Here is a 16,938-nt window from a genome sequence, read left to right as displayed (position 1 = left end):
TTTACTCATTCTGTTCTCAACTGAACATTGAATTACATAATTATTTATTTATTTACTCACTAACAACAAACTACCTTACTACTAATAATAACTAATAAATAAATCCAATTCTTGTTTAACTAATAAAATTTCACTTCATTAAACCCTCAACAACACTAACATATTTATGTCAATTAAAAATTAACAACAAACAAAAAATTATTACAAAAAATTCTACCTAATTTACTCAAAATTTCCCAAACCATTTCCAAAAGTTATACAACTTAAACGTAATAATTAATTATAATTTCTAAAATTATTACAAAAAATTCTAAACATATAATTTTTACTAATCTATCACATTACATTAATTTAAATATTATCATTAATTAAAAAGTTCACTAATCAACTATATATATATATATACTTTCAACAATAAATTCTTAAGTTCTACCGATAATCACAATTTCTTAACCTTTATGTTCCTAAATTCACTTTCTAACAATAATAATAATAATTCTATAACATATAATATTTACTTCATTTAAATATATATATTTTTAAATTTCTAACAATAATAATAAACTTACATAATCAGGGTAATTAAAATAATGTATAATATGAAGTTTAGGACGATCAACATCTTTATATTTTTGTTTCTTTGGAATTGTAAAATTTTTTTCAAGTTTGCATGAAGAACAAGGGGTTCTGGAGGCTGAAGAAGAAGAGAGAAAAGGGGTTGCTGGTGGGGTTCACTATGAAAGTGACTTGGAGGGAGTGAATTGAGGTTCCAGAAAGCATGTTGGTATAAGGGGGCATCACTCTGGAGAGCAACGAACGCGCGACACGTGGCTGAGACCGCACAAATCGGACGATCTGAATTGTACCTTCTAATCGGACCGTCCGAATTCTTACAACCAAATTCTTCCGTTTGATTTCAGTATCCCTGACACCACATACAGGTAAAGCACTCATATTCTCTATAACACGGGATCACATCAAACTCCTTTCCATATTAAAATAAAAAAGTGTAAGGTAAACTAACATTATGAAATAATAGTATATCAATAGGTATTTAGTGTTTATTAATTCACTTTTTTATTTATTAAATATGTATAAAATTATGAAAAGTGAATCATTTGAGTGGCTTAAATTTAATCAAAAAGTTAAGTTCAAGTCTTAGAAATAATAAAGAAACTTTTGATGAATTATATATAACAAAAAATATTAAACAAAAAAATTAGACATTAATTCATCTTATATTTTTAAATTATTTATAAAACTGTTATATTTTTACCCAATTAAGTATAGCAAAATACATACCAATTATAATTTAGTATTATTACAACAATATTAGGAAGATAATATTTAAAATTATTTTACATAATGTAACATTTATAATTTCATATATATAATACAATATTTATAATTAAATATATATAAAATTACACAATTATTTTAACGATAATTAATAAATATTAAATAAAATAAATTTAAATTAATTTTTTATTATTTCTCAAACATCATCATCACTACTACTACTACTACTACTACTACTACTACTACTACTACTATTATTATTATTATTATTATTATTATTAATGGTTGAAATTTGTGCAATTATTTATTCATAATGGCTTCTATAGTTGAAATAGTACGCAAATAATTATTAATATGTTCATGGTTTGGCATTTCTTTATATTAACATAGTAGTTTTTAATGGGAGCCACTAAAATAAAAATGTCTAAAATATTTTTTAAAAGATTTTTAGTAATTAAAATTTAATATATATAATTGATTAAATTGTGTTATTTTTGTCAAAATTAGATTAGATAAATTAATTTGATTAAAAAATTAATAAATTAAATTTTAAATCAATTTAAATTAATATTTTTTTTATAAAAAATGACTACAATATTCTTATTATAGAAAATAACTAAAATATTTTTATTATATATATATATATATATATATATATATATATATATAATAGGAGTATTTTAGTCATTTTTTATAATAAAGATATTGTAATTATTTTCTATAAAAAATATTAATTTAAATCGGTTTAAAATTTGGTTCATTAATTTTTCAACTAAATCCGTTTGTCTAATCTAATTATGATAAAAATAATATAATTTAATTGATTACATATATAAAATTTTAATTATAATAAAAATTATTTTTTTAAAAAAATATTTTAAGTGTATTTATTTAAAATTGTGCGTCAACAAATAACACAGAATCAGCTGTAATGTAACAAGGGACAGATTCAGAATACTATTACCTTTTTACCCTGTTGCTTGTACTGTGTTTATGCAACGATGTCATTGCAATTTGCAAGTGGGCAACTTGTTGCATGGGATTGGTCATTTGTATGGGGACCATAATTAATTAATCTTTGCGCGTTGAACACGAATCATATGCTGCTTTTCACTGCTCCATATTTCTTCTTCCTCGTCCAGACTTTTCTTCCCACTTGTGTTATCCAACCATGCATTTCGATAATCTTCATCAATTATTATATATAATACTCCAATTTGCTGATATATTTTTTTGGTCATGCAATTTGCTGATATACGAAGAGAGTTATTTTATCCTCCCCCTCTCCCGATTTTTTTTTGTCGGATGTTATTTTATCCCGTTTAGTAATATTTTTTTGGGTACAAATCTCGTTTACTAGTTATTTTGTAATTTCTGGTGTTTCTTTCCGGGACTTTAAGCCCCGTTCTATTCACGAAAAAAACGTTAACATGGTTACCCAAAAAATAAAAATGATTAAATTGTCATTACATAAAAAAATTTGATCATATTTAAATTGTAGCTCAATACTTCAAGTTTGACATTTAATAACTATGTTAACAATAAGACAAATTCTATGGTATAGATAGTAATTTAGTATCTACATGTGTATATAATCGGTAGCAAGTTGTGATTAACGAGTGGTATAAGTAGAGGATAAATTATTCATTGTTTCAAAGAGGTTGCAGAAAAAGTTTAATAGAATCATGTGAGGGGAGTCATAATTAGGTTTGATAATAAAATGTTATAATGAATAATTAATTTTGGCTGATTAAGGGGCTAAGCCTTGGTCCTTTTTTCGTTCTTAGACAAAAATATTTTTTTTTTTGTGTCATAGGCTAAAAAATATAGCATACATTAACATTATTTTTTTACTCAATATCTAGGAAACCCAAACATCACTCCAACTATGATTACTCACAAAAAATAAAAAAGGACCTCGCTGCCTCTACTAACCCCTTCCAAGTTTGGACTTTCATCCAATTAGCATAATCCATATGCAGAAATTTGATATTGAAACAAGTAATTATGTAGCTGAGGCACAGCACAGTTGGCATACCTGTTCGCCTCATACAACGCTGCAGCACCCGGGTTCAAATTCTAGCTGAGGTTGGTTGTTGGTTTAAGAACCCATAATATCTATGGTAGTGTGTGTGAGTGTGTTGTGTGTGTGTGAAACATAGGTGTAATGTCTAGGATTGGGACTGTCCAATCCACTTGACAAAAAAAAAAAACAAGTAATTATATCACGTCTAAAATAATAATAATAATAATAATAATAATAATAATAATAATAATAATAATAATGAGTAAAGTATTGCTTTTGTCCTCAACGTTTGGGGTAAATCCTATTTGTGTCCCTAACGTTTAAATCGTCATATTTGTATCCCTAACGTTTGTAAAATTGATTCAATGTTATCCTGTCGTCAATTACACATCATGAACGTTTTGGTTTGAGTTTTAAAAATCTCTTCTTGAAATTAGAATACAAACATTTGGGATAGAATTGATGATTCACTTCGAAAAATAGCTCATCAAAAGTTGAAACTAATTCCTACAACATTTACATAATTCATTTTTCTAAGGACATAATTGAATCTAAACATAAATAGTGGGTATAATATTAAAATCGAACACATCCAAGTGAGATCTAATTGAGAATGAATACATCCAAATGAGAATAATTAAAAAATATAATCTGATTTGTTAGTATAATTGATACTAGGATAACATTGAATAATTTTTATAAACGTTAGGGGTACAAATAGGACGATTTAACGTTAAGAACACAAATAGAACTTACCCCAAACGTTGGGAACAAAAACAATACTTTACTCTAATAATAATAATACAATTAGTTAGAAATAATTTTAAGCAACATTTAATTCAATCTGCATCTGTTATATAAAATAGTTTATACTTAATGTTTAATAATATTAATTTAATGAATCATTTTAAATTAAAATAAGAATACTATAATAGTGAATCAAATAATAAAGTTTGATTTGTTTTGTATTTATTTAGATATCTAAAAACACCAAAATATATAACACGTCCACAAAAAAATAATTCTTCTCTTATAGAATTGCAAATTATATATTTTATTAAATATTATATGAATACATTATTATGCACATAGTATAAGCAAAAGAAAAAAAAAAGAAAATACATAATGGTGAATACATACTAAAATATTATCAAAATATACTGTTGTTAAGATATAATATAAATAAAAAATTATGTATGTATAAATAAATACTAAATGTGTACGTTTAAACATTATCTTGATGAATTTGGTTACATAATTTAAGTTATGAATATTAATTTATTTTTTATAAAAATTTAATTTATAAAAAAATTATTTAAAAATATCTATACACTATATCCAACCAAAAATTTAAAGACGAAGAAGTTATTAAAAAATTGTTATAAAAAAATATTTATTGCTACCAAATGTCAACGTAGACAAAAAATTGTAATGATAGACTAATAATTACAATATCTATGTTTGTAGCCTGAAATTGTTATTATAGCACATGCTCGAATGGAGAAATTTGGATATAGAATAATAAAGAATCCTTTTAAGCATACCTGAAATTAAAAGATATATTTATACAAAATTTTGATGATATATTTAATAGAAGCTAATTTTGATGTGCGTATAGTTGTTTTGCACGTGCGTTTAATTACGTAATGCTACAGGAGAAAAAAAACTCATTTTTAAAGTGACAACGTGAATGTCATCTTAAAGAACGGATGTGATTGCATGATTGTATAGAATATTTTGCACTGTAGTTAGTTGAAAATTAAATTGAAGTTTAACAACAGAAATATACGAAAAATTAGATATCACGGGCATTCCATTTTGGAAAACCACTCTAAAGAAAACAAAACCCAATGGGTTCATCATGAATTGGCCTGAATGACTGAGACTAAGAGCATGCTGATAAATTCGTAATTCTATGAAGAATTTTTATCTGAGAAGAGGAAATTTTAACAACTTATGTTGCACTTATTCATTGAGATTGCATGCTTTTGTAAATTTTCTTCTAATTGTGGTTAATTTTTTAAAAAGAAAATATGTTTCATATTTAAAATTGCAAAATTTAATTCACTTTTATTCCATTCGATACATTGATATGTTTGTTTAAGTGATATAAGTTTTAGAAGGTTATGATGGCTTAGGAAGTTAGAGAAAAAACATGCAAATGCGGATGATTTATGACGAAATAAATACTATAAATTTTCCAAGTCGTGCATTCGCTTCATCCTTAATCCGTGCGTACGCATCATAGGCGCATACACATGACCTCTGGCACCTGATTCGCTTGAACGAACACATTTTTGGCAATTTCACTCTCATTTTAGGTCCGATCGAAATCATTTCTGAAGCATTCGAAGCACGGATCAAGTAGGTTTTGATCCTGTTTTAGGGTTTTTGGGTGCGTTAATTTAACTTCCCTCTAATTTTAGTTTTTGATCCTGTTTTAGTTGAGTATTGTTTATATTATCAGCTCCTACCATCTGAGGTTACCCGGTTTTTATTATTAGTCTATTGTTTTATTTTTTTACTATTTTTAGCTTAGGAACACGGGTTGAGTTTCCATTTTTCTTTAATACAATTTGAGATTTTTATGTTTATTGTTGTTCATTTGAGTTGTTATTATTGCTTTCTTATCTTAGTTAGTTGTAAATTTTATTTTTTCATTTTAGAGACTTGTGTTGGTTAGTTGTTGTTAGGTTTAGGTTCCGCTGTTGGCAAGTTGCAATGTTTATATATTGATTCAACTGGGTCAAGGCAATTCTGACAACAGTCTGCTCCGATCAAGGGGAAGGCTACTCTACTGAATGTTAGGGGTCCTCATATGACTTTGAAAGATGACTCCGGTGTGGAAGAGGCAAAGCAGATGCCGGCTGTGACTGAGGAGGTATTTTCCACATCGGATGATCTTATCGTCGACATGTTTGACAAAGTGCGTGAGGTGGGTTGCATAACGATCATTTCCAAATGGATCTCTTTAGTTGATGTTATCTTTCAACTCTGTGTCTATATTTTTTAAGAAACTTGTTTTCTTTGGGTTTTCAGATTTTGTTAAGACTCAGGCAGAGGAGATTAAAAAGCTTAAGTGTACGGTTGATGGTCACGAAACCCTACTGGAGATACTATGGTCAGAATATGCAAAAGGACGAGAAAGGCCGCTAACGCACCAGGAGAGGTATGGTTCAAGTAAAGGTATTGTTGTGCACGACACAAAGAAGCAAAAGAAGGAGTCTCACCAAAAGCCGAAGCTGGCTTGTGAGGATGTCGACGCGGTGGCTGTTACTAACGATGTTGATGCTATTATAGCTAAGATCGGCGCTGGGATGAATGCTGTAAACACAAACCTTGAACATGCAAAAAATTCTGACTACAAAAAGGGTACAAGGCCTGCATCACAGTCTAGCACTGTTAAGCAACAACCACTCAAGGTAGCAATGCTGCAAGGACTTACTGTTGGTCTCTCACTGGAACACTGTTTTATTTCGAGGTTTTTTACATCTATAGATTTTTTTATCACGAGCTAATGCTTCTTTGTTTCCCGAATTCATTTGACAAATTTTTTATAGCGGCGGCTAGAGTTCGTTTCTGCCAATGATTCCAGTCGATACACCATTCGTGCCCACGGTGATAAGGGAGTCCTTCTCTTTTACCGAGTGGGTGCACCGGGCTTCATGGATGATGGAGACCTCCCGCATGTAAGTACTATAACCTTTCTTAGTTCCCGCCTTTGTGGAGTTTACATGACCTTTATGAGTTGGAGAAATAAAATATCATGCCGGACAACTGTGCAGTATATTGACGTTGTGTTCCGTCCCTCCACCGGTGTCAACTTTGTGACTGTTGAGTTAGCGGTCGTTGCGTACGTATTCGGTCGGAAGCTCTCGATGAATTATGTGGCCTCATTCGTCAATTTACTTTAATAGTTTGATTTTTTCAGTAGTTACTTGCATGTGCTAGTGGTTTGTAAAGGTGCTTTAGTCAACCGAAACATCCATCACCGTATGCATCTTAAATTTGTGTTTTCATTTCTCATTGGACATTTTTAACCGGATTCTTTCATGAAGGATCACAATAAGCCATCCGTGTAGCATTGTGAATTTCTTATTAGCTCATTACTTGAAGGAGTTATTAGTTGGTAACATCGGTAATTTTCTGCATGGCTCTTCCCCAAAGTTTTTGTTTTTTGGTCAATCCCCTAAAGTTTAGTACAACCGCTCCCCCCAACCCATTTATTTTTCAGCTTTTGGAAAAGTCAAAGAATCATGCGTTTTTTGGCCACCAAAAAATCCAGTTGGTTAAGAAATGGGAAAATTATGAAGCAAGGAGTACAAATGGAGAAAATGCAGCATCCAATCCTCCATACACTATCGGAAATGGATATGACTTACTTGCACCTATCAGTCTCCAACTAAGCCAGCCAGAGACTCAATACACTGAACCACCTGCCAAAGCAATGAAACTGGGGTATTTCCTCACACCAATAATAACACAGTTCTTTTCTATACATTTACTTTATAATTTAGTTAAAATTAGAAACCAAATTTCTGCATCAGACTGCAGCTGCAATAACAAAAACTGTTCAAGAATCGTGGATGATTACCATTTCTGAGCTGCTGTCAACAACTTGTACTACTTATAATGAAGCTTTTATCAGTGACATCTTGTACTTCAACAATCACATTTATTTGATGCAACAATACAAAGCACATTGGTATGCAATTATCTATCTAGAAGCTTGCATTGCCTTCAAGGATCAGACTATGACTACCTATGTAAATTTTATGCAATAAAGATATCAACCACTGTGCCTGGTAATGTTTTATATAATTTTTACATTTGTTAAAATCAATGGAATGGAATTCCAAACACCACCACCTGTGCCTATACCTTCAATCAGCAATATAAAACATTAACAGAAACTATGTAGGCCATAGTTGTTTTTGTTTTCGCATCAAGTAATAAGTATGAATCATGTCTTTTCAGAACAAATTTTTAGCAGTACTGGTAACTACAAAGAGGGAGCCAATATCCTGAATCAAACACAATAATCTTGTATAAACCAACCCCATTACATAATGCAAAAATAGAATTCCTGAAGAAATAAAGGACTCAACTACAAACATCAACTCAGCACAGTTGTCTAAAAGATAGTAGGAAAATCTCTCAGACAGAAGCACATAAAAACATATATTCACATTTTTTATCGAAGACTTTTTACCATTGATTCTAAACAAATTTAAATAGATTTTAGGCACCTTTTAAAAGCAAGGTATATACCTTTGCTGGGGCAAGCATAAAACACATGACCGAAGAGTATCAACAATTTCTCATAGATGCAAGACAACTGATGTTACAAAAAGAGAAGGAACAGTTGCCACAACTACATACCTACTCTGCTGCAGATTCTAAAGTAGAAATAAGGGATGAAAAACAATTCACCAATCCACACATGATGCTGTGGGTCGCAGAGAAGCTGTCATTTCTGACATTCATCCAGAACATTTGCATTACAGGAGGCAAAGCAAACTAGCCATATGGTGAATCACTACTATCATGATAGCAACAAAGATAATCATAATCTTTCTCTGTTATTCTTTCTTTCTTTTTATTTTTTATTTTATTTTTTATTTTATTTTTACTCTTTTTTTTTGTGACCGTGGGGGAAGGGTGACAACTGTGCATGCACACAGTGGATCATGGCACACAATGAATTTTCTTAACCTTAAGTCAGAAAATATTTGGCATTCTACAAGCATGCATCATATGAGCTTCTGTGTAAAGTTTTGCAGACTTCCTAATTTATTAGACTTCTAATGTTATAGCTACATGTCAAGTGCGGAAACTCCCACCAGAGTGAGTATAAATTATAACAAGACAGAAAATTAGAAATGTCTTCTAAAGGTTTATCACTTAGCACTAGGGGTGGCAAGCGGGGAAGCCCGCCCCGCCAGAAGCCCGCCTTTTGGCGGGCTGGCCCGCCCCGCCTAGTGAGGCGGTCTTAGAATCCTAGCCCGCCCCGCCTAACTGCGGGCTGGCGGGCTAAGCCCGCCAAAGCTCCTCTTTTCTTTTTTTTTTTACTATTAACTACTAAGTAATATATATAATTTCACAATCATATTAATAAATTTATAATTTCTAATGGCATAAAAAATTATATTTTTTATATTCACAAACATTAAAGTCTTGTAAATATCTAATTAATATAATTATAAACCAAATTTTCATTCAAAATATAAGTATAAATAATCTCTCCAAAGCAAAATAAATATCATCCAAAACATAATTATAAATATTGTCTCCAAAATAACATAAACATAATTCAAAACACTCAATTTTTATCTTTATACTCTTGTAAGTTAGGTTGGGAGAAGTTAGGTATTGACAAAAAAATTGCAAAAATACCCCCTCACTAATAAAAACCTTAGCCCGGCGGGGAAGCCCGCCCCGCCCCGCCAAAGCCCGCCAAAACCCGCGGTTTAAGCGGTGCGGGTTAGGCGGGCTTTTGCTATTTGGCGGTCCCGATTTTCCAGCCCAGCCCGCCTTTTTTGGCGGGTTACGCGGGCCGGCCCAGCGGATTTAAGCCCGTTTGCCACCCCTACTTAGCACACAGGCATGCAACATATGAGGTTCTCCGTCAAAGTTTTTCAAAAGGTTTAGCACTTAGAAGTTAGAATCAAGAGTATCAAATCAAGAGCTAAATACAACCATATCGGAACTAAGAAGAGAAGTGGCAAGACAAATTACTGGATCCACATGGTTTATGAATTATTCGCAACACAAATTGAATGCAATTGCCATCAATAACCTAAAACTTCTTCTTGCAGATGAATCAGGAGTGCAAGAAGCAATATGGAAAGATGATATGCATCAACCCTGGATAAGCTATAAAGCTCTATTCCACAAAAAAGCAAACTTCAAGCAGGAACACTCAAGATAAAGCACCATGTAAGAAGAATTCCCAAAAAGGAACTTATAATATGAGCAACCCACAATTTTGTGCGTACCTGTTACGCCAATCGAGATTGTCAACCGATAACCCTCAATTACAAAAACTCCTAATATAATTACTTGTATTACCTCAATTGACATTTCACGCACGGAGCAGAAACAAATTATTGATTTGTCAGTGCCAAACTCTCAACAGTGGACACAAATATTCACATTATTCCTATGCCTCCTGATGATTGTAGAACAGTATGAGCTTTGGAAGTAAACACAGAAAGTATCCCTCACAGCATTAAGCTATTAAGATTACACATTTTAAAATGATATTAATCAATGGGACCGAAAAAGGATAGTTAAGTTCAAGTCCTCATTAGAATTTAGGAAAAAGCAGAAGTCCAAGAGTAAATGGAATTCTAACTTTATGAAAAATTCAAGATTGGGGACTTGTGAACAGGGGACAGGCAATATAAAGCGAACTTTATATGTTATGCTAATGTGAGCAGGGAAAACATTGAAACTTGATCAATACACAGCAGGTTTTTCCTTTAAATAAAGCACAGTTTTCAAAAACCAGTTTGTTTTTCCTCAATACTTCCTGCCTACCATCTCCACTATTATGTTTATAAAGGACAATGTTGTAGCGAAAATTGTAATTATAAACAGCTGATCTGAGGATATATATAGAATAAGGCAACCAAAAGCATGTATATCAAGATACAAATCCTACAAACACCTTTCTCATAAAGACTACATTTATTTATACACTGAAGTGGAAAAGTACAATATTAAGTTGTATAGGTACCGGTTCGAGGATCAGACAGAATACAATATGCACAAAAGGACAAAGAAAGAAAAAAAAGAAGATAATGTAATTAAAAGAAAATACATGTAGAGGGCAAAGATTTTCTGTTTTGAGAAAGGTAAATATATATATTTATATGCTATTTTCCACATATAGTAATACTACTCCATCCACTTCATGATATTTGTTACTTTGGAGAGGATAAAGATTTGCTATTTTGAGAAAGCCAAAAATGCAAGAATGAGAATGTGCCTCGCCATCAAACATAATGATTTCCTCAAATAGTGAAATTTATCCAACAAAAATTATAGGGACATACAAAATGCAAAAGGATTGTGCAAGTCTACAGATGCATCACATAATTTGGAGTGTGAGCATGATTGAACAGTTCAGTGTACCTAGAAAGTCTTGCTGCCCAATCATTGTCAACTCCACAAAGACTTTGCCAACGGTCAAGAAACTATGCTAGGCTATGCATGAACAGATTCTCTTGCCCAACACTAACAAGCTTCATTAGAGAAGCCTATCACTCTAAATACTCTAAATGGATTTAGTTGCATTGATAGAAAACTACATCGTGACCCTGGACCACAAATTTACATAGCCAGAGACACAGGCAATCTACCCAACATTTGGAAGCATATTTACTTTTAATCCCAAACTGAAAGATGGCAGCCAAGTGCACCAGACTTCCACTTCATATAGTCTGAAAAGGGAAAATGTAGATAGCCTTATTCTCACAAATAGAGGATATTTCCAAGATTTGAACCTCTGACCTCCAGGTCATAAAGTTACCTTATGGTTAAACAAAGACCTATTCTCCAAGACTCCATGAATATACATTTGATCTGATTTCCTTACCAGGCCTCTACAAGTCTTCTTGCTACATGTGTCTGAACTACCTAAGATGATATTCCACCATCTTATCTACAATAGGGGCTATCCCAAATCTCTCTAAGGCACTCCTTCCCGATCATACCCTTAAGCTTTAATGATGCTTCCGCCAAATGCAATTGTATATATGAAATATAATATATCTAAAACCCTGAAAATATGCATTTTATATCCATTTAATTTACCAATTATAAGCTTCAGCCATTTAAGACTGGAAACCACAAATAATCTATTTGTTAATTCTTGATACATAGATAATTCAATTTAGTTTAACTGGTCAAGAGCTTATCACAAATGGTGGTTCATCAACCTTCCTTTCTTGCTATATAGATAAAGTTTTAGAAACTGTCATGCCATTAATAGACAAAACTGCTGGCATGTGAAGGTAAGATCCTCACCATGTTGTGATCACGCAGTCTTTCTTGCTATATAAAGTTTAGAACTGTCATACCATTAATAGACGAAACCACTGACATGTGAAGGTAAGATCCTCACCATTGTTGTGATCATACAGCCAGCCAACCTGAAGACAACAATGCAACTCATAATGAATCTTTTCTGCAGTAGAATAAAAAGAAGGGGGATCATAATTTCTTATCAATGATTATAATATAACTAAATTTTAAAATTATAGATATGAAAAGATGCACGAGCTAGTAGATGAGCATAGAAAAAATCAGACCCTAGAATGTACTTTCTCTTTTGCAATAAAAAGAACTATTACAGTTAGATCAGAGCCTTAAGAAAATCGGAATCAGAAAGCAATCACTTAAGCACTAGACGGAAGCTATATTTCATAGCAAGGGTTCAACTAAATTTGTTTAAAGTTTTGATATTCACATTCGGCATAAAAGGTAACATTGCACCTAGTTAAGGCACCATAGGACAGGATATTGATCCTATCGCACGTTAAGGGTGATACTTGCCAAAAAAATCCAACACGTATATGCAATAGAGTGGAAATATGATTCCTTTTCACCCTTCATTTTTTCCCCAAAAGACAATAAATCATAATTTTGAGGATGTGGAAGGATTATTTATAAAGAAATGGAATAAGTTTCTTCCCATACATATCAAGATTTCCCACTATGCAATAAAGTCTTTAATGTGATTGACAGTAACAGCTGTAAGCAGTTTGACGAAGATCCTATTTTTAGACAAGTAAAGATCAAATAAAAGTTTGAAGTACTAGAGGTATAAGTGATTCAAACCTCGGTCCTCTTTTCTTTCTTTCCTCTCTCCCCTAATAATTCTCAAAATGCACTAAATGGATACATGAATATAAATTTTAAGATTTTAACCAACTAAACTAGCAGTAGCATATAATCAAGAGTCAAGAGTATGGCTCAACTATATAATTGCACTATTGCACTGTTATGATATTGCACTTTACTTATGCTCTATATCGTTATTGAAAAACCACTTAACAAGATGATCAATTAATTCAAACTTAAAGACTACAACTCGTAATAGCAATGCATACACCAAAGAACAGCTGCTCTTAGGGTTGTGTGACTTTGCTCATGATGAAAATCTACTGATTCAATTAAATAATCCACAATCCATATGAATAAAGCTCAGAAGCCAACCAAATTCACGAAGCCATGCACTCTAACAAGTAACTACCGAATTTGATTCGGCATCTGCTTATTATTCCAACCGTGTTCATTAACCTAAGCACCTCAAATTCAGTACTTCAAGCAACAACTCAACAAACACAATTTATATCGCCGAAAAAGACAATCATGCCACCACGACACACACGCAGGCAAAATTATTACAAAATAACATCATCAAGCTGGATCACCTTCAAGGAGCGAAAATTAAAATCTGAAAAACGAGGAAGAGCGAGCGAGAGATCAAATCACTACAAAACAACGGCACCTAAAGTCAGATTACCGATTCGATGAGCGGCTTCACATAAAATGTTGATTGAAAAAAGCAAAACCGCATAGAATTCATATGAATAAAAACAGAAACGAAGTGCAACCAGCGGATAAAGAATAAAATAATCAAAACCTAGCGAGAATCAATGCATGTTAGGCAAGAAGAATAATAGCTTACGTAGAGATCGCGGCGATGAGAAAAGCTGAGCATAAACATCACCGCGATCTGGTGAAAAACGAACGAGAGGTGGAGCTACGCTGGAGGAGGAAGAAGAAGAAGTGAAGAGTGAAGAGAGAACCGCTCGCGTGCTGGAAAACGTGAAGAGGAGTAGTTTGTTAGGCTTTGGGAGGAAAGAGGAGAGAGTAGTAAGCAGTGACGCACCCACAGCCGGCAGCGCACAACTTGCCACGTCACTCTCGCACCAAATATATATCTTTTAAGACGAAGGAAGGGGTTCTTACTTCTTAGCCAATCAGAGCGCATGAAGAGGGTAATTTTGTCAATTCATCAAGCGCTACCAGACGGGCACCGCCCAATCGCCCCATTGCTCTCAAGTCTCAACACTTTCTGCACGTGCTTGGCACGCATCTGACAATTACTTTTTGGTACACTTGGAAGATATTCATGGTGAATATCTTACAATGGTTATATTGAAAGATTAACTTCCTTTGTCTTCTTACAATGGGAGAGTCCTCTATATATAGGGGCTCTTGGGTAGAGGAGGATAAGAAAGAATCTTATCCATCATTACAACGAGACAAACAACTTTAAACAAGCTACTTGAATACAGACACGTGGACCGCACTACTAAGAGATAAGAAGGAATCTTATCCCTGGTTACATTATGACAACTTTATCTCACATCACTCCTTTTTTATGATTATAAAAGGACAAACTTACTTTATGTCACACCATATTTTACATGATTATAAAAGACAAAATATCATAATTACTTCTGGACATTATGATTATTGCTGGGTCCCATTCTTCACGGACTGTATGTCGTAATGGGCTCATGTTCATCAATGTTATCTACAAGATCATGTGGTCCTTCTGTGTATTGATCCTCAGTATCATCATCTTCAATTCCAGCATCCACATATGTTGGGCTTGGCAATACTGGATAAACCCTTGATCCTGGTTCTTCGTCTTCAATGTTTCCATAGCCATAGATGGCTTGATCTTGAAGAGGAGAATTCCATGGGTGTTCATTCTGGTAGAGTGGTGGTGTAGGATAAGTTACAGATGAAGCAAAGAAGTTGGCTTGGAATTCTCTTAATTCTTCCTGTACAGTCCTGGAGGAGGAAGCTTCTTCTTCTGATGAAAGTGAGAGTCCTTCAATGGCTTCTGTGATTACATCAACATTAGGATTGTTGTGGAAGGTGAGATGTTTGGCCAGATTATTGAGACAGTGTTTCTCATCTGTTGGCCATATCTTTGAATAACCAACAATGTTGATGTTGTTTCTGGTGTAGAGGACCTCTTGACGATAAGCAAATAGCCTTCTTAAGACAAAGGCATAATAAAACCTGTGTCTCAGCTTACCAGGGATGTTCCAAACGTCATGGTCTGTTAGTGCACTGAAGAGTTTTCCTCTCCAAAATGGAATAGGTGCAAACATCTTGAGAAGTTTCTCAAGATTTGTTCCTGAGAAGCTTTTGTCACAGAGAAATCTGTACATAGCAATTCCAGGAACTATGATGGCGCAATCGTACTGAACAGAGAGCGCCCACATGAACCACAGCATTTCTTCAGGAATTTCACCTTTGATGGTGGGTATTATATGATAAGGTGTTTTTGGGTGAAAGTGTTGAGGTTTTGCTGTGATTTGGGTAACAAGGAGGAGCCTGTGTAACCAGTAAAACAGGCATTGTTCAGCTAGGGTCTTGACCTCAGCAGCAGTCCTAGGTCGAAGGGAAAAAGGAAACGGTCCAGGTTCTCTTCTATAGAACTTGTGGTCTTGAGGGCAGTCTGGAAGAGGGAAGGTTGGTGGTGAAGCTCTATTCATGGCTAGGATGTGAAGAACTTTGGGTGGAAGTTCTTTGGTTGGTCTGGAAAGGTAGTCAGCTATGGTGTTGTGGTTTCCTTTGATGTGTCTTACTGTGAATTTATAGCGTGAAAACCAATCTTTCCATCTGAGAAGTTGTGAGTTTGGTAGTATCTTCCCTTTGGTGTCCAGCATGGACGGAAAGGACGTATTGTCCATTTCCACAATGAAATGATATGCACTCAAGTGAAAGCTGAACTTCTCGATTCCTCTTTTGACTGCGAGGATCTCTTTGTATGTAGCATGGTAGTGTTTTTCTGACTCCTTGAACTGTCCGCTAGCATGCGCACAGTAGTGTCTTGTTCTATCAATCTCTTCAAGGAGAACAGCTCCCCAATAGTTATCACTAGCATCAGTTTGCAGGATCCGCTGTCCATTGCTAGGAATCTTCAATGGAGGGGGTTTCTGTGCTACTTCTTTCAGGTGTTTGACAGCTGTCGTCTGTTCAGGACCCCAAGGTGGGGGTTGCTTTTTTAGTAGCTTTGACAACTAGCTTGTATGTCTCGTCACATCCGGAAGAAAGTCACGGATGTAATTGATGATGCCTAAGAACTGTTGGACCTGTTTTGTTGTCAAGTGGTTATCAGGAAAATTTAACAGTTCTCTTGCGATGTGCTCTCCAGGCTGGAAAAAACCATTATTGAAAGTCATTCCCAAAAAATCAATTTGGGCCTGACCAATAAGGCTTTTTTTTTCAGATAGCATTATTCCATATTTTTCCACAATTTCAGCAAACTGGATCAGAAGGGCCTGATGAGTTGGGCCATCCTTTGAGAACAGTAGAATGTCATCTATGTAAATGAGAGCTGAGTGGAGTATGGGCTCAAAGATTCTGATCATAGTTTTTTGGAATAATGATGGAGCAACCTTCAGTCCAAATGGCATGACAGTCCATTGGTATTGGGCATCAGGTATGCAAAAACCTGTTTTGTACCTGTCTTTGGGATGGATACCTAGTTGCCAAAATCCTGCTTTGAGGTCAAACTTACTAAAAAGTTTAGCTTCACTAAGCCGAGGAGTTATGGCGTCAATCCTTGGAAGTGG

The 16,938-nt window shown here is 33.7% G+C and overlaps 1 protein-coding gene across 11 annotated transcripts; it reads right to left on the bottom strand.

Moving 5' to 3' along the window:
- Positions 1 to 4,810: 4,810 nt before the first annotated feature.
- Positions 4,811 to 16,053, bottom strand: LOC130955715 (uncharacterized). 11 transcript variants are annotated; one of them, XM_057882658.1, is made up of 4 exons: positions 14,025 to 16,053; positions 13,768 to 13,827; positions 12,412 to 12,483; positions 8,038 to 10,561 (listed from the first exon to the last, which is right to left on the bottom strand). In XM_057882658.1, exon 1 carries the CDS (start codon positions 16,051 to 16,053, stop codon positions 14,836 to 14,838), a length of 1,218 nt encoding a protein of 405 aa, XP_057738641.1. In that variant the 3' UTR covers positions 8,038 to 10,561; positions 12,412 to 12,483; positions 13,768 to 13,827; positions 14,025 to 14,835. The 11 variants fall into 11 exon arrangements, with proteins under 11 accessions (XP_057738644.1, XP_057738641.1, XP_057738643.1 ...); XM_057882660.1 differs by having other exon boundaries at positions 8,038 to 10,496; XM_057882655.1 differs by lacking the exon at positions 8,038 to 10,561 and adding an exon at positions 10,999 to 12,111.
- Between the last annotated feature and the right edge of the window lie 885 nt (positions 16,054 to 16,938).

The sequence above is a fragment of the Arachis stenosperma genome, chromosome 10, assembly GCF_014773155.1.
Source record: "Arachis stenosperma cultivar V10309 chromosome 10, arast.V10309.gnm1.PFL2, whole genome shotgun sequence".
Lineage (NCBI taxonomy): Eukaryota > Viridiplantae > Streptophyta > Magnoliopsida > Fabales > Fabaceae > Arachis > Arachis stenosperma.
The sequence above is the reverse complement of the archived record's forward strand: the minus strand, read 5'-3'. Positions and strand labels throughout refer to the sequence as shown.